Below are 26,239 nucleotides of genomic sequence, written 5' to 3' on the forward strand. Positions count from 1 at the left end.
TCAGCTACCCATGAACAACAGTAATAAATTATTAATTAATTTAGAAATATGCTATTGTTACGCCCCCTTTTACTAATTACACACCAATTCCTATATAAAATTGCATATAGTTAGTGTGGCGTCAGTAAAAGTTGGTGTAGCAATAGTAACTCTCTTAATTTATTATTTGTCCCCTCGCCCCCTCTTTGGTGGACCTATGGGGTGCCAATGGGCCCACTTAGCCAAATGTTTGATGTATTAGGTTGATTTTAGATCAACATCATGGATCTGAGTATTCGGCAAGTAATCGAGAGAGAACCCTTCTTTTTTTTTTTTTTTTTCTTTTTTAAAATTTTATCAATGATCGAAAGAGACCTTTTTTATTTTTTTATCAATGATCGAAAGAGACCTAATAGAGGATTTAGTTTACTTGTAACTTATTTTCAAGAATATTACTATTGACTATCATAGTGAGAGAGGGTGGGTTCACAAATGCCCCCATTTTTACTTTTAAATTTAATATAATCAAGGTCATTTTAATTAAAATCCAAGAAAATTGCAATCCCATCTCATAATAATTTTTAAAATTATAAAAATATTAATTTTAATTTTTACCATGCATTCTTTAGTTAGTATGTTAAATTACAAATAAGCCTTTGTATGATACACGTGTGTTTGCTCATGTCACCTTCTAATATAGTATAATTAAGAGTCGTGATAATATGATGCCCCCATCATAAATATACAGAATCATAAATCTTTTTCTTGTGTATTCCAAGGCATTTGACCTACGATTTTGTGATGGGGGGCGTAGGGGGGGCATTTGTCTGAGGGTAGCATCTTGTTATCATTGGTTCTATAATTAAATATCAAATGAGATAGTTATAACTTGAAACGGGTCGGATACGAACTGGTTATGAGTGTGTCCATATCCATATCCAAATTCGACTCGATTAGTTATGACTATATTTGAATCATTTTACTTTGATTAAAATCATATTCGGATTCAATCAAATTGAATTTATTGATTTGGGTAAGATAATGTCAAATCGTTTACGATTATTTTAAATAAAATTATTAAAATGTGACTAAATGGTTACTTGAACTCAAAGTCTCTCCATTTTGAAGAGAGGCATTGACCACTAATTTAATTGTTATTATTTTATGAAAATTAATTTAAAAAATAAAATAATACATCTTGTAAAGTAATATATCATTCAGACTTTGATGGATATAGGGATAAAACCGTATCAAACTTGGATCTAACTCGGATCAAAGGACATAACTCATATCCGAACCATATTTTAATTTGGATATAATTGATGAAACCAATCCGACTAAATTTGGATTTGGATTTCGAATAAAATCCATACCATTTTAAACCCTAGAAATACTTAAAATAATATGCTTTAAGCAATATTACAATCCAAAAGAATGTGATTTTTTTTCTTTACACAAATATTCATTTATATTTTGGAAAATGCTGAAGTAATATTGAAATTAACATCGTTTGGGACATTGCTGATGTGGATGTGTCTATAGAACCATAAATACTTTTCATCGAGCTATGAGTGAGAATCATCTATGATTCTGTGCACACCAATGTCCCAAACAATATCAATTTCAACATTACTCCAGCACAAGTTCATTTACGACAAGTTAATGAAAGTTTTGATTCACTGGTAATTCATGTAAAGAATCTAACTTTATGTTACAAAGGTTGTTGCCCTTTCACTATGAATAAAAGAAGATAGTCCCCGTATAGCCCTTGTTTCCCGGTTCAAATAAATAAATAATCTAATCTTTGAAGGATTTCTTTTCAAAATTTAATTTCTTTGAAATATTCATTGTTGATACGAACGATGAAGTAAGGAACTACATGTTAATTTTTCTTTTTTTCATTTAAAAATAAATATCTATTTTATTATGTATCCCGGAGATGCCAAATTAATAAAATGGGTATTTGTAGGATTAGTTATGATTCCAAGGTTTTCATACTCGAAATTGAAACAGAACCGGAAGGTCCGGGACTGATGTTTTATTTAATTTTGGTTTTGGGTACATGAGGAATCAAATCGAATTGAAATAGACCCTTCGACACCCATGAGTGGATCTATATACCAAGAATAGGTCCGATTGATGATTTATAGCCATCGAATTTAGTCATCTTTCTTCGTGGATCTGAGAGACAATTTGGTTCTAGATCGTGATGAAAATGTTCAAATCCCATGGGTGTTAAGGGCCTAAATACTATAATACGTGCCATATTTTGGCCAGCAATTATTACTATATTTTTAGGATGATTTAAACATACCCTTCCATGTTTTGGTCATTATTTGAGATACAATGTGTGTTTCAAACGGATGACGGCCCTTAATCTTATTCTATGATGGAAAACTAATAAAAAATGACTTAAATGCTCTCGTCCTCAACCTCTAAACAAAAACCCTTGATTTGTTTTGGGAGATTTAACCAAAAAAAAAAGGTATTATGAGAAAGTATAGTATGGGTATTCTACAATATATAGATTAGTGACAATGGATTGGGGATTATGTTGAAAACGAGTAAAAATAGCTTTCCTTAGAGAATCAAGAGCTTAAAAAATAACAGCTTTGGAAAAATATTAAGAATTTTTTGACCAGAGGTAAAGATGAGGGCATTTAGGTAATTTTATGGTAACCTTCCATTGTCGATTGAGATCAAGGGAAGTATGTCGTCCGCTTTTATGCTAAGGGTACTTCAAATATTCAGCAAAATGCGGTGGGGTAATTCTAAATCACCCTTTATTTACTTTATCATAATTCCAAAGATGATGTCATGAGCTTGGTTTCAAAATTCATTTCATTTTAGTGTTTCGGTTTTTCAAAAATCAAAACGATACCGAAACATTCAAAACACTGATAACATTAACTGTATGCAAGAGATCATGATCAAGGGGCAAATCTACTGTTTGAAATCGCAGGTATAACAAATATTTACTAAAACATGTGGGGGCTGACGTAAATGAATCAATCTTTTAGAAAAGACTAAAGTCAAGGGCTGATAAATTATAAGGTTGCTTTGGCAAAGTGAAGAGACGTAAATAGATACCTCCTCTCTTGGGAAAAAATGCAAGTACGTCTCTCTCTCTCTCTCCTTGGTCTATCTCCCTAGAGCTCGCTCTTCAATATCCCTCTCCCATTTTCCCATATTTTTCTCTCTCTGTCGCCACAAATCTCTCCCCACAGACCTCTCTCTCCCAATATTTTATTTCTTTCTCCGCAGAACTCTCTTCTAGATCTGTTAAAAAAAAAAAAAAGATGAGAGAAATTGAAGAAAACTTCAAATGTTTCGATTTCCATGTAATTTCATCTCGAAAAATTGAAATATTTCATACAAAACATTGTGAAACGGAGTGAATCTTTAAACCATAATCATGGGCTATGTTCATGGTTAGTCACCTCACTTTGATTGAATTTGGGTATGCATTTTGTCATTTTAGAACAAACCTGATTCGTAGGGCAGGGGAAACATAATTTGTTTCTTTGTTAGTTGATTTTATTTGTCTATGGGTACATAAATCAAGCATGCACATTACAAGTACAATTATAATGTTAAAAATTTCTACGAGTTTAGAAAATCTAGGCCTAATCGATCTTTTATTATAATTATTTATATATATATGGGTCAGGTTCAAGGGCCATATGAGAAAACATATGAGAAAACTTTCGTTTTTCAAAATAAGGGTTAGATGTTTTGAATTGAGCTGATTTTTTGCAAGGATGGTCACTATGATGAGAAGATCATCCTCACAAAAAATCAGCTCAATCAGAAACTTCTAAATCCATGAAAAGTGATTTACAAATTAGTGATAAAAATTGGTAAAAATCAACGGTCCACATTCTAAATCACTTTTATGGGGTTAGAAGTTTCAGATTGGGCTGATTTTTTTTTTTGGATGATCTTCCCATCATAGAGATCATCCTCACAAAAATTAGCTCAATCCAAAATTTCTAACCCATATTTTAAAATTTTATTTACCGTCGAAAGTTTTCTCATATGGCCCTTGAACCTGACCCTATATATATATATATAAAGACATTGTATTTTCACTATTTGGCTCATTGAACCCAATGAAAAAGTCTAGCAAATCAGGATGATTCAGCAAATCAAGAGTTTTTGGTAATTTAAACCAAAAGTTCTATGTGGATCTGCTCCCATGATCAAGTTGCTCAAGTTCAATGAAAAAGTCATTAAATTTGATCAAAATGGTGCATGGAGAAATAAAATCAAGAGTTTTCGGCAAGAGGTTGATGATGATGGTATTTCCATCACATTTTGTTAGTCTCTCACTTAGGATGCGAGTCAAGTGGGTATGTCATTAATTTAAAAATGTATGATTAGGAAAACTTTTGAGATATTAAAACTTGAAAAATATAAACTAGGACTCCAAGTTGACAACATAATCAGACAAATCTGTTCGAGTTGTACTAAGGTATTGACCGGCCCAAACAATTCTTTGATATGTGAAAGATGTTAGGGTATTAGATGTGAAACATTGTAATAAGATGTAAAATGATGCACCAAATCATATTTATGAAGATTTACTCTATTCTATAAATCTCAGTAGATATGATTCGATGTAACGTTGTACACTTTTTACAATGCTTCACATTTAATACTCAAATGGAATGATCTAATATTACAAGGTTGGAAAAAAAGTAAGAGATACATTGAACCAAGCTTGGCTTTTATGAGGGGTTGCTTGGAGTGGGGCAACATTATTTTGAGATTCCAATGTTTTAGTGGTCCTTAGTTCTTGCTTGTAAAATATTATTCATAGATCATGCAATACAACTTTTCTACTTTATATAACAAGATACTCCGATAGTGATTTGATTTGATATATATCTCTCAAGAAGACATCTACTAATTGCTCACCACTAATCTTGGCTGCCTAAAAAAGAAGGAAAAAAAAAAAGAGTAGAACACTACATGGTTTTCTACAAAGTTGAATGGAGGAACATATCATCGAGATGAGGATTTGATGATAGTGACTATGATTTTGAACATGTGTTATTAGATCTTATAAGCAGGTTCAAGATTATATTGACGGAGATATTATGTACCCTCAAATCCCAATATGGATCGATCAAAACCATGCTTGGACCCCAATATTGTCCTTAGTATATGGCATTGAACCCGTTTCATGGTGGTTCAACTTCAACCAACTCTATCCACAAACACTTTCTTATTTTTTACACTTGTGTCTTCTTTCTTCCCATTGCTTTAGGAGATCGTCTAATCATTTTTAACGAGTCTAAAATGAGGGAACTGCTTCAATTACTTTCATCATGAAAGTCTTATTCCAAAAACTTGAATGAATAATGTTCCTCTATTCGATTCTGTTCAAAGCCGTGTCTTTTGTCATTTGCAAGTTTGTTTGTGTTTGCTTCCACTACTTCAATCTACGTTCTTTAGGGTCTTTATTTTGTTATGTAGGATGTCTTGTATTCTTGTTTGGGCTTGGGCTTCAATAAGTGAAATCAAAGGGAACTTTCTCCTCTCTTTTTGGTCTCTGCCCGAGTTCGAGATTGTGCTTCCTAGGTGGATTTTTCGGAGTATGTATATTCTTTTGGGGAAAATCATCTAAGGTTTTTTTGTTTGGGAAAGGGAAATTTTTTTTTCCTCCATTCTCATTTTTACTAAAGATCTTTAGTGCTATAAACTTGAAAGAGTATAATGTGATTGGATTTTGATTTGATTTGTGGCTGTAGGCTCATGCTGAGACACGTAAATCCTTGTGTCCTACGTGCGATCTTTACTCTCTTTGTTGCTTCATTTTTGCTTACATTTCACTATCTTTTTGGATCAATTTTCACATTTCTTCTAAGGGGGCATGGGGCATAAGTAAAAATATATGTAAAAACAATGATTTTTCAAACCATTACTTGTCCAACGATCCTTCCCCATTACCTATTTGGGATAGTCCTACTTTTTCACAGCTCTTAAATATTTCCGGTCTGTATATGGTTGATTATGTTGTAGTACAATGTATTTGAAAAACGATCCATTAATTACAATGTGGTCCAACCATGTGATACGGAATGAGATACAATCACCACCATCAAAGCCTTGTAGAAAGATTTGGGGTCTACTAACTCAATCCAAGTTCTTACATATCTCCACCTCGATCTTATATAATCCTTACTTGCATATTCCTTCTAACTCTTTGTTGAACATTTTTTAATCAACTTTGTCTAAGCTTTATTGTCTATTAGAGATATTCATAGATATTCTTAAATGCATTTATTTCTAATTTTATCTACTTTAAGTCTTCCTTAAAGACCTATCTCAATGTTCTCATCTCCACCATGCTCACTCTATTAACAAGAAGTTTTTTTATCGTTCAACATTTAGCTCCATGAAGCATAGTTGGTTTTACCGTCATCTTTAATATTTTATTTTTAATTTGATTAATACTTATGTTTATGTTGGATCTATGGTCTAAGATTTTCCTTGTTAGTCCAAAATAATTCAGTAAAGCTACATTATTTGGATATGAAGGCCTTCCTTTAAGAAGACTTTTAGAAATTGGGTTGAACCAAGTTGAGGAAAAGCTCCCCAAATAGACTCTTAAAATAAAAACAACTTTTATACATAACAAGTAAATTTATTTCACTTTATTCTATAAGATCCTCCCCACACACAGCACAAATAACAAATAATTCCAACAAACTAAGCAATCGCTCCACCAATTCAACCTTACTTTGATATAACACACACACACACATTATACGTGATTTTTCTCTTAAGCTGTAGCTATAGGAGTAATTTCCATGCTCTTCATGGCCTCAAACCTTGGCTCCTTGGCCTGGAACTTGAGTGCGGCGTAAAGCTTCATGTAGTCCTCAAACACGAATTTTGGGTAAACTAGATGGTCTTTGTAGTCATTTTCTTGTTTTTGTAGCAACGAGGGTGCGGGGTAGATGACAGCATCACTCCCTGGGTTGTAGAATGAGGCAATTGACATCCTGTTACCTTCTGTCTGAGTAATCACCCGATGCATCACGCTTTTGTATTTTCCATTGGTGATCACCTATAAAGGATACAATCACATTTAAGCTCTATTTAAAAATTGGAAAAAAATTTCGTATAAGGGACTATCAATTAATTGACAAATCAACAAATTAATCAAATATTTTCCAATTAATCACCTCTACACCTTCAAATCTCTTGGAAAATTTTCCTAATAAAACCGAAATGACCCCACCAAATAATTGTCGAATTTGAACTTAGTTACCATGCAATTAAGAAACCAAAATGTACGGGGGAAGTTTTTATTTAATGAGGTTTACCTCAAGTTGGTCCCCGATGTTGATTACGATGGAATGGGGCATTGGTGGAACATCGATCCATTGGCCATCCTTGAGGAGCTGGAGACCGCTGACTTGGTCATCCTGGAAGAGTAGGATGATCCCACCGGCATCGGTGTGGGCTCGAAGACCCTTGACTAGCTCTGGGCGTGGGCATGGTGGGTAGTTACCAACCTTGGTGCCAAATGTAGGGCCCTTGGAACCACACAAGGCCTTTTTGAGGTATCCCTTCTCAAGCCCAAGATTCTCACATAACAAGTCCAAGAGTTGCTCAGCCAGTTTTTCCAATTCCAAAGCAAATTCCTTCATGGCTTTCCTGAATCATTCACAAAAACATGAGAGACTGTCTAGGCATCCATGTTGAGTCAACTCGGACTAGTCAAATAAAATATATATTAAAATTTTATTAATGTTACCTATACTCATCATCAAGATCAGGGACCTCAGAAATGTTCGATTCGGGGAGATGGCGCAAGAAGAATGTGCTCTCCCAATCCATATCTTTGATTTCTGTCTCTACTCCCTCTAGAGCTTTACTTGCAACCAATTCCTTGAACCTCTGCTCCATACATTTCTTGTAGTGTTGCTTTGTTAGCCTCTTTACTGTGTCCATTAACTCGTGCGAGATCCCATGATTCATCAACTACCATTCAAAAAAATGAATAAAAAAAGAACCCATTAGATATTATTTAATTCACACATAATAATCATTTTTTAGAGAGATTATATTGTTACGTCAACTTTAACTAAAGCCACCCCAATTCACACGTAAATCTTTTACATACATCTTGGGGTGGCATTAGCTAAAGTTGATGTGGCAATAGAAACTCTCGTGTGCACAAAAGATATAACTCTAGATAGAGTTGAATGATGAGGAAAGGAGTCTGATGGTTAACTCTAATATTTTAAATAAAGCATTGATGATGATGATGAATTATTATTTAACACTTGAAAAGTTAATTCAAACGTCCAACGAGTCAAGTCAACTCAATGACTCTGAAGTTAACTCAAGCAACTTAATAAATAAATATACATTTAAAATAATTTGTTCACTATATTCAAGAAAAACCATTGGGTATATAACATATAGAACTCGGCAAAATTTCCGGTTGATTTTTTGAGTTGAGTGGATAAATTAACCCCTTTTGAGTTTTTTTTTTTTTTAAATACTGAATCACCTCGAAATTCAATTGAGTCGAGTTGACTCAGCCAAGTTTGTGGTGTCTTGAACAGTTAGAGAAAAATGAAAAAAAGAAGACCACTGTAGTACCTCAAAGAAGCCCCAGTTCTCACAAGCATCTTTAATGATCTCCATGGTTGCTCCTCTTTCTTCACCATTGAGCTTCTCCATGTTGATTACTGGGAAGAATGCCATCTCTCTCTCTCTCTCTCTCTCAACTATGAATCTATTTGTATATGTGTATGTGTGTGTGCATGTGGTTTGGAGGTTTAATTTGGTGCTCAATTTATAGGAGTTTGGGGTGAAGGCAATGGAAATTTCCTTGAAAATGTAAGTGACTTTGGGGTGGGTTTGTGGGACCCAAACAAGAATATTGGAGGAAGGTTTTAAAAGGAGATATTGTTGACCAATGGACTTGAGACTTGCCTTGTTCACCCTTCTTTCTTTCTTTTGGAGATGAGTGGGACCCAATTTGATGACTGTTCACTAGCTGTTTTCTTGATATTATTTTTCTTCTAATTTCTTGGCCTTTTATTTTTTAAATATTGTTTTTTTTTTTTTTTTTTTTTTCTGAACATTAGGGTGCCACATCAATCCTGTCCCCCCACCCACACTATTATCATTATAGTTTTGAAGGCAGGTATGTTTGGATTTTGAGGTTTTTTTTTTTATTTAATATATATTTTTTTCCTTTCTATCTGTTGCATGGATTTTGGATTTGTAGATGAAATCCCCCTTTATCCCATGACCTTAAATATATAACAAAACCCAATCACCATGATTGATTAATTTAGGTTTGTTAATGCTTCCGATCAGACTTGAAAGTCGTCGAACTAATTTGATCTGATAACTATGAGTTTGGATCAAGGATTTAATTAGATTCCAAAAAGGACTTGATTTAATAAGACTTTGATTTTGATAACCAGTTAAATTGACTTCTTACATCATTGTAGAATTGTAACGTTTCAAGTCCACAATAGTACAATATTATATTCTTTGAATCAAAGTCCACACAACTTAAAAACGCGTTATATCATGTATGATCTTATTTGTTCTTGTAGTCTAAATTTTGAACATTCTCCTCTTTGATGAAGGACTAATCACACAATCATTTTCACATCTGATCAATGACTTATTGACGAGATGGTGACAAAATTCATAGATGTTTTTCCTTGATATACAAGTGTTATATATATTCAAGGAAACTTACGATATTCATTCTGCATATTCGATAATGTATTTAAAATATATAAATGATGTAGATTTATTTTTATATTTTAATTATATGTATGAAATATATTTTATTTTATATATATGTTGATTAAATTAAATTTGGTTGGGCTAGGATTGGTTTTAAAAACAGTTATTTGATTTATTTATATAAATTTAAAATATTTTCCTTTTTTTATTAGAATAATACATATTATACCAAATTGGATTTGACTTAAAATGATCATTTCAATTGGATTTGGGTCTGATAAATTTCTCATCAGATCGATACCAATTTAATAACAATTTTTGATCCATTGACATCTTTATGATTGAAGATTCATTCTAAACTGACTTCGTTAGACACGGCACTCAACACTGTGCTGATGTGGCAAGATTGAGATCCACAAATTTATTCCTTGAGATAAAAGGAAGAAAATTTATGATTCTCTATGTATTGCCACGTCAGCACAGTATCGAAAGCAGTTTGTGACTAAGTCAGTTCAACATTTTCCAACTACTGAGTAAGACTCCACTCAATACAACCTCTCACGTGTTAAATTATGTGAGTCATATAAAGTATCAAAAGTATTTTTAGTATTTTAAAGTTTTAAATATATTTATTTATTGCTTTTCAATGCCTTTCCAACTTCCAAGCCGACATGGCCGAGTTACCAATTTGACTCGATGTGGTATAAGCAATTTTAGAACTCGATCAATTCAAAATCCAATTGACTCGGCTGAATTTTGAGTTGATTTTAAAACGTTGTTTAAACTCAACTCGGATGATTATCAGATTCAAGACAACTTGATTAACTCCAGAGTTGACTCAGACCAGCAAAATAGAATATTTTTATTTAGTAATAAGAAGGTGAGGAAAATCAATCCTTTTCTTTGGTCCTCTAAAATTCTATTTTAAATGTAAATAAATATAAATTTATTAAAACACCTTTTTCATAATCAATGCCTCATAATGTGACAAATTTCTTAAATGAAAAATGTTGAATGTGTGATCACGTGGGTCACGATAATCTCTCAACCTCAAAATTTAAGTCATATTTGTTCCCCCCACAATAATTGTAATTTTATGACCTCACATTGGATCTAATGAAACCAATATCTTACTGGATTAGATCAATATTGAATTATTATTATCATTAATTTTAAACTTTTAAGATAAGTGTTTTTAAATTAATTATAAAAATAATTCTAATCTTATATAATATCAATTCTTACAATTCATGTGCAAATACACATGCCACCATTAATCTTTACTATTATAATTAGAGAAGGATGAGTTTTGTTGATGTAAATACACTTTGATTAATATTTTAAATTATCAAAACGTCCTTAATAGATTCATTAATACATTTAATAATAAATCTATTGAATTTATTGAAAATAATTTATTTTAATTTTAATTTTAAACTCTTTTAATAATTAATAATGTTCAATTGTCAGAGCCCACAATTTTAAGGAATATTTACTTTATTTCCACATGGAGAGAATGTGTTCCTATAATCTAGTCACATTAATGCAAGAAACGTAAATGAAATAGTGAAAGAAATTAACTACATATATCTCTCTATTGATCTCATGGAACAAAGAAGATGAAGAATTGAGGAGCATAACTTGAACTACATAGAGTCTGTTTGTTATGACTTTTTTCGATGTCTTTTTGGGTTTTGAGTTAAAAAAAATAAGAAAAACACGTTGTTGGTAGTGAATTCTGCTTCAACAACTTTTGCAAGAAGTCTAAAGTTGTATGTTTAAGAAGTCTTGCTGGGATTGCTTCGTGCGAAAGCCACTAATTGAAGTCAACACCGAAAAATATATAGGGATAAAATGACGATTTCACCCTTCATTCTTCTTAACTTATCAATTAAACAACAAGATCAATTCGACCTCTCTCTACTATTTTTTCGTCTGTTTCTGTAATAATCAAGATTCTCTTGAATGCATCTTTCCAGACTTGAACTTCTATTTTTCCTAGACATAGAATCGAATCAAAAGTTAGAATCTATAACAAACAGACCCTAAAGGAATGCCAACTTTTTTTTTTTTTTTTTTTATAAAGAAAACTCATAAGGGCACCTTTTGTAAAAATGTAAAGGTGATAGTAGACCTTCCATCTTTACGTGGGCCTGAGCCTGACCACAAAAATATAAGATTAAATACGGCTACTTTATAACCGTGCGGTAAAAAGTAGACAACTTATAGAAATAAAGGCAAAAATAATGGTCACTTCCAACTATTGTATCAACTACTGGGAGGTTTTTCTTTCGAGAACTTCTATTATTACACCACTATTTTCTTAAAACACCTCAATTCATATAACTCTAAAATAGAATTCAACATGCATCTTAAATTTAAAGGAGGGTCTACTTTGGGGCTTTTAATTGAAATGGATCGGACTTCTGTCCAATCCTTCTCAAACTTTAACTTTTGACTTTTGACTTTTTAAATTCTTAGTCACATGCAACGTCTCTTCAGTCTTCACTTAGTGGTTGGCCCTTGACCATATAAATTTGATTAAAAGATCCTTTGTTTTAGGTTCCTTTCTCAATCAATTTAGAAAAAAAAAATATTAAAATTTTCAAATAAAATACAAGTTTCTTGAATAGAATTCTTTTTATATAATATTTTTTAAGCTACAAAAGAATCCAAAAACAAATTATTAATGCATTAAAAAATAATCTACTTATAATAATATAAAATAAAAGTTTAATGTTTTAGACTTGAAAATTTTAATTTGAAAAATAACGAAGAACATCCCTATATTTTGAAAACTCTTTAATCTAGTATCACATGCTAACATGTGGGTACCCCTTCCTTAATATGATTTTTGTTTTTGTTTTTTTTTTATGACGGAATATCCAGACCGGTATGCTTGATTAGCAAAGACAAGATGACTGGTCTCTTAGAGCACTATATCTCGCCCAAATCCCCTAACCCCACCAGCCACGTTTAATAGGCAAGACGAGATAAATTTCTATGGGTAGCCAACAAGGGGACTTGAACTCAAGACCTATTCCCCTGTGATCTCAAGTTCGACTCCCACCAGTTGCTAATATATGTGGTCACGGATCGCAGGATTAAAAGTCCTGTTTAGTAAGCCTTGTTTAAAGAGGAGAGATTATTTGGTGTGCGCAAACTGGCCCAAACACCCTTCTTTAAAATTTAAAAAAAAAAACTTAAGACCTATTTCTTTTTTAGGGAGGCCTTGGTGTTAGTACGCTCCACCCTCGTTGCTTTAATATCAAATAATATATAGATATAATATATTTAAAGTAAATAAATAATAAAAGTTGTGTATTTTCTTATGTGTTATTAGATAAGATTTGGGACATAATTGATCCAATAAATCAAATTTTGGATACTATCTGATCCATTGACAACCATAGGTCGAAGAGGAAAATTCAATGGGAATTTGATTTCTAGAGAACTATCTTCCAAATCTCTTTTGTACACTATTAGGCTTTTTTTTCACACATACAATTCAAATAAGGTGTTTCTTCTTATTTTCTCTCACAAAAATTCTCCACCCCTTATTACACGGAAGATTTTTAAATTTTAGTTCTAAATCCCCACCTTTTCAATTGAGAGTCAAAATATTGAATCCAATTTGTAGATCTGACTAGACTATTGGAATAACGACAATACCAAATAAAGAAAGTGGCGACCACTCCAAAATGGTCCATACAAGGCATAATTAAAGTTGATTTATCCTTCCTTAAATGAGATTCAAATTATAAAGTTTTAAGGGTGCAATGTACCATTTGACTTCTCTTCTCTTGCCTACCTTTAGTTTGGGCTGTCAAATGGATCACATAACACCCGAAATCCAATTAGTTTCGATCCATTAATTTGCATTTGAATTGAGAATTTGGGTTTCAACAAGGATCCAATTTGATAATCTATCAGATTAGTTCTGGATCGATCCAAAATATACATTAGTTCATTTTTAAAATTCCAAAAATACTTTTATATTACAGTAAATGGTCATATCTATTTAATATTTACAACACAATCTTTTGAACTAACTGATATAAATACAATTTAATCTTACATAATACCAATCTTTATTATTATAATGAGAGAAGGGTGAGTATAGCAAATCCATATAAATATATAATAATATAACTTATAATAATATAAATTAGAAAAATATTTTAATCTTTAAAATTTTGAGACAAAATATAAAAGAACAAGAAACCACAACTTTTAGGAATCTTTAAAATATTGAGATTTGAAGTTATTTTATATATTTAAAGAAGAAGAAGAAGGAGACATAGTTGTGTGAAAAGAGTTTTGAAGGTGCATTAAATACATCTTAACAGGTGCACTATGGAAAAACAACGCCAATCTTTGAAAGTAAGGCTAACCTTACCAACTTAGTAAGATTTAATATCTTACTAAAGGCCGTTGAGTTCACCTTGTAGCATTCAAAAACATGGTCCCATGCAGAATGAAATAGAGGGCAAAATTTCGCATTGACTACGTCCCTGCCCTTTTTACACACCGCCCTTTCATTTTTTACTTTTCAAAAAAATAAAAGAAACAGAGGACAAAATTCTATGAACTTTGAAATTTCTTTTTCAAAAAAACTTATTTTTCCCTGTTAAATCTTAATTTTTAGCCTTCCTTTTTTAAAAATCTTGATTAAGTCCAATTTTATTTTATTTTTTTGCATTTTTCTTTTGAATATGTGTGGTGTTGAGTTTTAAGAAAAGTGCTTTTCTCATTGAAATATCCCATGTTCTCAAATTGATGACATATCACATGTGACGACACTCTCCTCTGAAAGACTAGTAAAGATGACATCACCCAAGTAACGAGTTGAGTCATGAAGCTGACTCAACTCATTGGACATCGAAATCGAGTTGGGTTTTGATGATGTAAGATGTCACAATCTTCTAAGCTGTTAAGTTACCATTTCATTAAGTCAATAATACCATCAAAGAGCATGACAAAGACCTGATTTTATAATCTTTTTCACGTGATAATTTGAAGGCTACGGCCTAACAAATCAAGTCATAGGCGACCATACTATAATATCTGTAATTTTCTTTGTGGAAAAATATTAGTTTTTATTAGGGGATATTTATGAAAAAAAGATCAACTTTTGATGAATTTACGATTTTAGCTCATTGTACATTTTAATCACCAAAACATGAACAATGACAATTTGGCAGGTTTTAAAGAGACTAATCGAAAATTATCACTTTAGAACCTTCAAATTTGTTACCGTTCTTGTTTTGGTAATTAAAATGAACAGTCAGAATTGTAAAATTTTCAAATTCAGCTCATGAAATGGTAATTCACCTATTTAAATTAGTTTGTGAGTCTACTTTTGTGTCATCCAAGGTTGAAAATATAGATTATCATCCCTTGATGACTAGCTTTCATTTTTAAAAGTTGTTCAAGACTTTCTCACATACAAAAATTTCTAAATTTTCACCTAAACTATAATTTCACAGGTAGAAAATATTATATATATATATATATATATATATATATATAAGATCATAGGTAGTTGTGACGTCTCATTCGAAATAATTCTCATCTCATCATCATTATATCATTATCATGGAATCTTAAATTTTGACTGGTCAACAATCATAGAACACAGATCTTGAAGATCATTCACTGGTTTTGACCTTGCAAAACCATCATTAGGTCATTATTTTTTCATGCGTAACTTTAGTTCTATGGAGGGATTAAATTAATATCATTTTGTTTATATTGATCATGTGTCACCGATTAATTATTTTGAATTTTATTGGAATACTTCTTCATAATGAAAAAAAAAAAAATTATGCAATATTAAGGGCGGAGCTAGGATTTTGGTCACGTGGGATAACTAAGAGTGAAATTTTTTTTTTTTGTGGGAACTATAGTATCGGATTTCTTTATCCGCCGTTGTTATCTATCGCAATAACTCATAAAATCTCAATAGATTTTGATATTCTTGTGGGACAACTAATCCCATTGCCTACAATTTAAATTGACTCATTCTAATTGTGCTCACAAAATATGAGATTCACTAGTCACATGAGTATGTGAGTATTGAATGACATCTCCAATTTACAAAACTATCCTTATTGGGCTTGAAGTGGCACACACTAGAGAGTTTGTGTGCACTGTGACCAAACACGCTCTGAGCACTCTTTCTTCTTCTTCTTCTTCTTCTTCTTCTTGTCCCCCTCCTCCTCTTTCTCCGATCTCTCTTTCTTTTTCTTCTTCTTCTTTGATCTCTCTCTTTTTCCTTTTTTTCGACAAAATCGTCAGAATTGTTGGAACTATTTCAAATGAGAAGACGACGAGCATGCAAGAGTTATAACAGAAATGCTCTTAGACATGAGATCACTTAGTCTCACATAATATATTTAATAATTAATCACATTTTTGACACAAGGGTTGCTCTAATTTATTTTAATCGAGACCAACATTGCTAATATTACCACTTGAACATAAGCTAAAACAAGTTTTTCTGCTCAACCCTAAGAAGCAGTTTGGTTTCCTCTCTCAATCTCTCACTCAACCAAGTCTTGTTGCAAAGATTTGAAGTTGAGTTAGCAAACACGCCTTGTTCTAAATTCTAACTAACCCTCATCCCTGCTTTTTGCCATAATTAAATAATGTACCATGTCCCAATATCACCTCTGGGCGGTTTGACCTATTTACCCCTGATTTGGGTCAATTTTCAATGACCCCACATCTGAAAGATGTGGTGCTCTTTTTTATCTGATAATGAAGGTTGGATTCACTTAGTTTTGGCCATGTAGGATGTAATATGGTTCGATGGATAGGAATTGCACCCACATTTTTAATAAGATTTCATTGTTGAACTAAAATTCATTTTTTATTATTATTTGTTTGATCTAATTTCATGATTGAAAATGGTTAAATTTAAATGTTGAACACGTGTTAGTGGTTGGTACGTGTGGCCTGTCAAAGCAAAAAAAATATATATATATATATATATTACATCACGATTTCAAATTTACACATGAAATAACATCATGATTGGTGTACTGGGGAAATCGATTCGTTTAGAAATGAGAATTTCTCATTGTGAACTTGAGATTTCCAGCTGATCGAACAAGTGATTAAAGATTGATGAGTGAGAAACTCCAATTTTAATGTAACTTTATTTTAAATATATACTTAGGTCCCAAGTTAAAAATGATGGATTTTTAAAAATCTAAGGCTTTAGGTAAGCGGTTTAATACAAGGTCGAAGAGGAGTTAAATAGATTTAAAAAGATTGCACTAAAACAATGGGCTTGTCATAGTGTGGTCCATTTTTAGGCCATAATTTATAACAAAATTGATTTACTAATTTTTGTATATTTCAATAAATATAAATATTATTATTTGTTGGAGATTATATTTGTACCAACCAAATTGAATAAGGGTCGGAATGCGATCCAAGCAATTTGACAATTTTTTGGATCAATCGTTAATGATTAGAGATTGAAGATGAGGGGATTTAAATCATTTTTAGTTAATTTAACATGTATATAATCAAATTGAAAATACAAGGGGGGTTTATTTTGTCATTTTGATTTGACTTGGAACTACCATTATTAATATTATCATGGAACACATGGAAGTCAAAAGGAAGTCCATAAAATATAAAATAAAAATGAATTTCACCATTTAATTGCACCTAGAAAATTATCAAAAAGAAAGTTGGATTTTAACCTAATTTTAAGAGTTGTGATATTCTGACTCAAATTTTTTTCACTTTGTTTGTATATAATTGATGTGGTAAGGGCATAGAACTGTAGATCTTTTTTTTTTCGAGATGCGCAAGGAAAAAGATCAACGTTGATCTTTATTCACATCAGTCACGTACAGATCGAGAGAAAATTTTCAACTCAGAAAATTATTAGTCTAGCTTTAGAGCTCTTTTATTCAACACAAAACTTGGCTGAGTCGACTTGATGGAATTTCGAGGGGACTCAACATTAGAACTTGACGGAATCAATTCCCAAGTCAACTTGGTAAATTATCGAGTTAACTCATCAACTCTGGGTCAATTTGAATGCGTCGTTAGATAAAAAACTCTACGAAGTTTTTTTTTTCTTTTTATGAAGAAAATTTTAAAATTTGGATCTAACTTAAAATATTAAGAACTGTTTTTTAAGTGTCTATAAATTTAGTATTTTTTTTTTTGTGACTAATCTGAGTCATCTCGTGATTTGTTGATTTGGCTCGACTTGATGGCCTCATGGGTTGAGTTGAGTTTTAAATCTATGGCTTTTAGTTTTGGGGGTGAAGTAATAGCTTGAGATACTAGATAGAAAAATCATTTTTCATGGTGAAAATGAGAAAGCTTTTTCCCTCCCAAATAGAAAATTGCTTTGGATAATAAATCAAATTTCAAAAAAAGAAATCACACAAACAAAAAATTATTTATGTTTTTCTTGGGAAATGATTTTCCACTAATTTCTCATGAACAAATGCAAACATCTATATAATAAAACACGACAGTGAAACCCACCTAACCTTGTCCCTGTCCCGACTAACATTACCTTTCATTTAAATTGGCCACAAATAATGTACCTATTAGAGTGTATCAATAATTGATACTTCATCGCCACCTTTCAATCCATCCGAAAAATGTGATACACACTTTTTGAACTGATGAAGATTTGATTGGTGACGTCGACTTTTCTTAGAATTGAGAATTTCTCATTGTGCACGTTAGATTTCCAACTGATCAAAGGAGTGTTTGAAGGTTGATGAGTGAGGAATTCAAGTTTAAGGCTTCTTTATTTACCCATGATAGGATGGATATGAATATAAGGGTCTCGTTCAATGGCCAACAGTTTGGCAAACACTTTTTCAAAACATGGGTTAGAGGTCTTGGAATGGGCTGATTTTTGGTGAGGATGATCTCTACGGTGAGGAGATCATCCTCACCAAAAATCAGCTCATTCCAAAACTTCTAGCCCCAGTTTACAAGTTGAAAAATCGTGAACCGTCCATTTTTTGTAAATCATTTTTGATGGGGTTAGAAGTTTTGGAATGGGCTGATTTTTGGTGATGATGATCTCCTCACCGTAGAGATCATCCTCACCAAAAATCAGCCCATTCCAAGACCTCTAACCCATGTTTTGAAAAATGTGTTTGCCAAACTGTTGGCCATTGAACGCTACCCTTAATATAATTATATACTTTAGAATAAAGCTGAAGTGACCTCAGACTAGAACCTCATATCGTACTTCTTAACGTGAAAGTGAATGGGAATCATAGATGTTTTTCATCGAGATATGAGTGAAAAAGTATCTACGATTCCTATCCACTTTCATGTCAAGAAGTGCGATATGAGATTCCAGCTTGAGGTCACTCCAGCATGACTCTTTACTCTATCTCTATCAAAAGTGGTTTACAAAAATTGTACAGCTCATGATTCTCAACTTGTAAATAAATTGGCACAATCTTTGGTTTTGTATATGACTCTTGAACCTGACTCATATGTATAAAATATATTTGGGGGTGGGGGTCAAGGGTCATATACAAAATCAAACATTTTTTAATGTATGAGTTAAAAGTTTTAGAATGAACTAATTTTTAGTGAGGATGATCTCTATGAACGATCCACAATCCTTCAACTTGTAAAATGGGATTAGAAGCTTCGGAATGGATTAACTTTTTAAATTGCAATATTACTAATAATATAAAATAAAAAAACTTGAATTTTCAAGATAGTAAAAATCTACTTCACACATTTTGACTGACCAAATTTTAATCTTGAACCCCAATGGGTTGGTGAGATGACCAAGCCTACGTCTCAAGAAGTGGAGGTCTTGATTTTGAATCTTCACTTAGGAGCCACTTTCAGGGATTTATCCCAAGAATTACTTAGTGCATATGAGAGGAGGGGACCGTATGTGCCATGAGAATTAGTTGGATGCTCTAAGAATTCCGAATGCCCAACAAAAAACAGATTTTAATCTCAAGATTCCCAATTTAGAGTCAATCATCATTCTAGGTGATGAATTGGAAGGTGTAATCGTAAAGGCATTTCGCCGCCGTAGTTTGGTTGTGAAGTAGCAAAGAACAACTCGAACTCCAACTCAACACATAATTGAATCTACCAAGATTGACTATGGTTCTTAGAACCCATAATTTCCTATTCGACTCCATACTCTTGAGATCCCAAGAATTCCATAAGCCCTTGCAGTTCTACTATGATGGTTTTCATAGTCTAGCCATTGAAAAGGCTAGCAACCTCAACCTCCCTCATATCTTGTCTACTAAAATGTTTGCAGCAACACCGTAGTCTTTAACTACATAGTGCCTAACGAAAAGGCCGCGAGTTGTTGGACTTGTGGCATTGTCATGCAATTACCTTGAACTCGAGGTATATCCATCTCTCCAAATTGTTCACAATTGTGTTTGAAATTGTTTCGATAGTTTTGTTGGCATTATTAGGTTTAGGGGCAAATCTAAACCAAGCAATCCACTGATAGTATAAGATTTGTTTATCACTCAAGTCTAAGTTTACTTTCCTTTCATCATGTCCACCTAAAATCATTGGGCCTTTGATAATTCAATGGGCTCGGCCCAGGCTTCTCTTTTTAAATATTTTTAATAGGCCTGGTCCAGCCCACCAGGCTATCATTGCAATTCACACCTCCATTATAGTACCCCCTACAATTTTAATTCTATAAAATCACCAGATTAGAAAGATTTCTCTTTATTTTTAAGGGGACCTACATGTTCTTCTCTGACTTGGAGACTTCTTTTCTAATTTCAGAGTTTCCTTTCACATCAAATCCTAGAATTGGAACAATCATTCTCATTGATCAGATTTTAATCAATCAGATGGTCCGGACGTTGCCTTGGCCCACCATGTTTAAGGGACCAGCATTTTATTATCAAATTCATTATAAAGCCCATGAAAAAAAAATTACTTGAGTTCAATTCGCTAGTAAAATTGCTTCAAAAGAATGACCAAAAAAGGGTAAGAAATCACCATAGACTTTGTAGATCGACATTCCACATGGATTTTTTAGTGGAAGGGAGGGGGTTTGAAAACTTTGAAGCCCAGAACAAAACGATGTATCTTGTCTTTCCTTGGGTGTAATGGTTGGGCTGGGTAGATAAGCTTTTAGGCCCATTAAGTGGGCCCATATGGACTATTCATGTATAGATCCATTAGGTTTTCTTTAAGGTTCATCATGTAAATGTGAAAATAACGGCCCTAGTTTTTAGACATATAGTTTATCAGAGATAAAATCTACTAGCCTAGCCCATAATCTTATCTATTGGACCAAATTTGGGCCTCAAATGTTTGAGTAATGATGGGCTGGTGCAGTATAAGGTTTATCTATATACGAGGCACGGGTCACATGTGCATGTGTTCCTTACGCGTTGGAAAGTTAATTAATTGGCTCGACAGCGTACTTACTTGGAAATTTCCCTTTTTTTTTTTGTATCCACCAAATTAATTCTTTAAAACTCCATCACAAAAATCTCCTTAGGTCAACAAAACCACACTAGATTACTTTTCTCTGGAAACTTATTCATTAATTATTAAATTAAGAAGATATAATCAATAGTTTTATAATTATAATTACTTTTTAAGTTTCTTTCATGTATTTCCAAACTTCTATATCTTCATTTTTGTTGAAGTATTTCAACTTTGCTTTAAATTTACATTTAACTTAATCTATAATCTAGTTTTCTTCAATAATTCTTGAAGGTTTATCAATATCAATATCAGCTTCCATTGTATCCAACCTATTCTATAAATCATTATACCCGTCTATTTTGCTTATGCTACAAAGGATCTCACACATATTGACTTCTCATACCTTTAGTTCTTTAGATTGCTAGCTCACCAAAGAAACCCAACTTATGTACACAACAACATAGAGGACAAGAATCCCGAGGGATTGGCTCAATGGCAATTTTAGATTGATAAACGGTTAATGCCTCTAAGTCATGAATTTTAGACCCAATATAAGCATTAATTCCTTAGGGCCACCCGCAAGGATGCACCCTCACTTTCATGGTGCATGTAATGGGCGGAGAAGACCATGGTCTATGGATTGGGCAAAAGACTAAATACGGACCTAGTCTGTTATTTATAGGGATACCCAATTATCAATTATCAATATATATGTATGAGTTGTGTTGAAGTACCCTCAAGATTGTACCTCATATCGCACATCTTGACGTGAAAGTGTGCAAGAACCATATAGATGCTTTTGAATCGTATCTCAATGAAAGCATCTATGGTTCCCACACATTTTCACGTCAGGATGTGAGATATGACGTACAATCGTGAGGTCACTTCAGCATTATTCAATGTATATATATATATATATGGGTGGCGTTCAAGGGCCAACTTTTTAGCAAACTTTTTGGCAAAACATTTTTCAAAACATGTGTTAGAGGTTTTGGAATGGGCTGATTTTTGGTGAGGATGATCTCTACGGTGAGGAGATCATCCTCGCCAAAATCAGCCCATTCCAAAACTTCTAACCCATGTTTACAAGTTGAAAAATCGTGGACCGTCTATTTTTTATAAACTGTTTTTGATGGGGTTAGAAGTTTTTGAATGGGCTGATTTTTGGTGATGATGATCTCCTCACCGTAGAGATCATCCTCACCAAAAATCAGCCAATTCCAATACCTCTAACCCATGTTTTGAAAAATGTTTTGCCAAAAAGTTTGCTAAAAAGTTGGCCCTTGAACGCCCCCCTATATATATATATATATATATATATATATATATATATATATATATATATATATATAGAGAGAGAGAGAGAGAGAGAGAGAGAGAGAGAGAGAGAGAGTGTGTGTGTGTGTGTGTGTGTGTCATGCCCTCGATATAGGATCTAGATTTTTCCCAAATCTCGAGGGTGGAGCGAAAGAAAAAATCAAAATCTTCAAAGTTGAAATATGATGTGAATTTCTTCCAAATAATTCCGACATAATTTCTCTTAAAAATTGGATTTATAAAAAAATTTCACCTGAAAAATATATCTGTATAATCAAAATTCATATATCCATTGCATCACAATCACCATATCCTAATAAATATATGTCACTTTAAACAAAAACATAATTATAATTACAACAAAAAAATGTACATACATCAACAACATATCTCATATCGATCGATAGTTATCCACATCATAAATATTAACTTGCATACTCTAGACATATACATGCAAGAATACACAACACACGTGATGCTAATAAATATAATAAAGTCCAAAAATATACGAAATTAGTTCTACAAAACTTTAATCTCAATTCACATATAACAAAAATAGTATTTATCATTCTGATTATGTGATATCTCTATATGATACTCCCCATTAGAAACAAATATCTCAATAATTGGGTTATTTGTAATTTTTGTTGGTAGGACGAGTAATAGGAAAGTTGTTCAATAGTAAATTCACATTTCAAATTAATAGTTCTAATATAAGTGAATAAACAACTTAATATATTAGAAATAATGCAAATTTTTAAATAAATAAATAAAACGAATAACATTCGAAATAAGTTAATCTTTAATAAAATAGTAATGAAATATCTCATTTTCATAATAAAACATAAGAAACATAAACATGTCATAAGAATATTAATTTTGGTGGTGTATTTGATAAAAATGATGAGGTACATGACCAATACAAAAGTATTGATCTCTATATCGATGCTCCAGTACTTAACCAGTGTGGAACTTACTGTTAGTTCCTGATTTTATAGTCGGTCTGATAATTTACCATAATTGATTGACGGTGTTTTACGGTTCAGGTTGTCAATTGATTCCTAACGGAGATCAATTGTTTGATTACTATTGACCGTAAATGATTATTTGACAAGTCAACTATATTGTACCTCTATGGTATAAATGTGCTCTCAATTAATCTAGTCATTTACAAATCATCTTTACAGTATAATTTATTATTTTTCAATAAAAATAAGATAGAAATTTTTCGAATAGTATGTATAATGATATTCTCAAGTGGTATCTTATACTACCGAAGAGAATATCAAATTTCTGTTATTCTAAATTAATTGATTGTTTCCGAAAAAAATTATTAATTAGTTTTATAAGCATTCATTATTATCCTTTTAATAGATAACAAAAATAATAATTATATTTTCAAAATTTATTTGAAATAAATTAAAATAAATTTGCAAGTGTAATAACATTCATATGTATTCTAAAATTATAAACATATAATAGTATATCGAAAATAATAAATCATAAAGTAGTAAACATGCAGGTATACCGTCCCACGATTATCATCATAATTATATCTCATGCTCTATTACACAGTGCTTAAAAATACTTTAAACCTATAAATTTCTCAATACAAATACATACAATCAAGAATCTCATTTTCGATTCCAACCAATAAAGAATCTCATTCGCGATTATAAACAATAGACTTTCATTCTCGATTTCAAATTTTAAGTTAAACATTTCATTTTAAAAAAAAAATTTATTATCCAATGAAAATACATTTTCAAAACATGGCGTTTTAACAATTATTTTAAATGAACAATCTACGAAAATTACTATGAGAATTAATTTGTTTTTCTGGTTACACTTACCCAAATTCATTTATTTTTATTTTACGATATTAAAATATTAAAGAAAAGATATAAAACAAATTATTCTATCATTCAATGTATGAAATTTGAATTTAAATCATAATAAATTTGAAATTAATTATTAAAATTGAAATAAAACATATTTCATTGAAAACTATACTACGAATTTGAAATTATAAGTTTCATACCTTTGTAGTTAGGTTTTACGCGTCCCTACGGTATAAAAATGATTTTTCTCACTAATTTTCTCGATGATTCGACAAAATATTTCAGTGACTAAGTAAATCTTGATGTCGTGGATATTTTGTTATTCAATGTCGGATCTTAATTTACATCCGAAACATATTTAAATCTCAATCGAAGGTACCGTACACGAATCCATTATCAAAACCCACTCATCTTTGTATCTATTTATCTTTTGCAACATGAATAACATCAACTTATATTATAATATATAAAAAGAATATATTTGGGTATCTAATTTGTTAACACATTTATAAGTTATAATATTATATTATATAATATATAATATTTATATTTATAGTAATTACACTTCACCCCTTTAAGACTTTAATAATTTCAAATCAATCCATCTTATATAAATAATTATACTTAAACCTAATTTTTTAAAATATTTTAATAATAAATATAATAATTAAATATTTTTTTTATATATTTTATTTTCTTCATTATGTTCGCTACATTACACCAATTCGAACTGTATATATCAGATTTTCGAAATTCCTTATCGATTTTTTCTATTGAACAAAATATTCCTTACGTCCTAAATTTTTTTGATAAAATTAATATTTTTTTAACTTATCATATTAAACTTGGATTTAAACACGCTGACAGTCTAAAATTATATTTTTCGATGCTTTTGAACTTAATGTTAACGTCTATTTTATCAAAAGAGCTTCTTATAAAATATTGAATTTTATCTACTTCGATTAAATGTTCTAATTCTTTGATCATAATCATAATAAAATTTCTCGAATTGTATATTTCATTTGTCAAATCCTCTTTATAACAAATCCTTATTTTAGATCGACAATATTATGATTTATTTTTAATATATATAAAATTTAATTGGATAATAGATCAATATAGTTGACTTAATTCCTCGATAATCATAATAAATTTTCACGACGTTACAGAGAGGAAAATATTTGGTGGTTAAGTTAATTCAATACGAAACTATGGCATTGTCGTGGGGCTCTTTTGGCTATTAACAGGAGTAAGTCATGTGAGATCACTTGTGGAGGAGAACATGACATATTAGTTGTGGTGACTAAACCACCACCACATTCATCATATAGTACTATTTAGTAGCAAGATATCCAATACTCGAGGTCATGAAAATGACGACGGGATGAAAGAGCCCAACTCCCAAAGATGAGATTCCAAGTTTCTTAATAAACATAAATTGAAAAACTAACTTGAACTCAATCTATTCGGACATCCAAATAAAAATGTACTTGATGGAAGTAAATAGACATTTCCCCAAGAATCATGAAGAATATTGTGCTCATGATCTTGATAAAAAAATGGAAAATGCTGGAATGAAACAAATGAAGACACAAAGGTGACAAAAATGATGTGGTGGCGCGCACATAAGCGTAGATGTTTTTTACTTGTATCTTGGGGAAAAGCATCTAGAGTAATGTGTACGACACCCCATCATTTTGTCACTTTTGTGTCTCTGCTTGTGTCACCCCAGCACAACTCTAAAAAAAAAATCTATGAAAGAACATTCATATAAAGGGGGATTCAATTCAATCTATAAATATTGGCGGGATTTACTTATTTGATAGGTAACATATTAATACAGTATATTAGATAAAAAAAAAACAGATGAAAGACAAACAACATAAAAATCCAATAAAAGAAAAGAAGTAAAATGCTACCTCTCCCTT

General features: G+C 31.7%; 1 protein-coding gene across 1 annotated transcript; it reads right to left on the reverse strand.

The window, feature by feature from the left end:
- Positions 1–6,557: 6,557 nt before the first annotated feature.
- Positions 6,558–8,774, reverse strand: LOC147391902 (1-aminocyclopropane-1-carboxylate oxidase-like). The gene is made up of 4 exons (XM_086459288.1): positions 8,605–8,774; positions 7,751–7,977; positions 7,317–7,650; positions 6,558–7,057 (listed from the first exon to the last, which is right to left on the reverse strand). Exons 1-4 carry the CDS (start codon positions 8,707–8,709, stop codon positions 6,770–6,772), a joined length of 954 nt encoding a protein of 317 aa, XP_086315414.1. The 5' UTR covers positions 8,710–8,774; the 3' UTR covers positions 6,558–6,769.
- Positions 8,775–26,239: the final 17,465 nt, after the last annotated feature.

This window comes from Akebia trifoliata, chromosome 11 (genome assembly GCF_017979445.1).
Source record: "Akebia trifoliata isolate Shusen 1 chromosome 11, ASM1797944v1, whole genome shotgun sequence".
NCBI lineage: Eukaryota > Viridiplantae > Streptophyta > Magnoliopsida > Ranunculales > Lardizabalaceae > Akebia > Akebia trifoliata.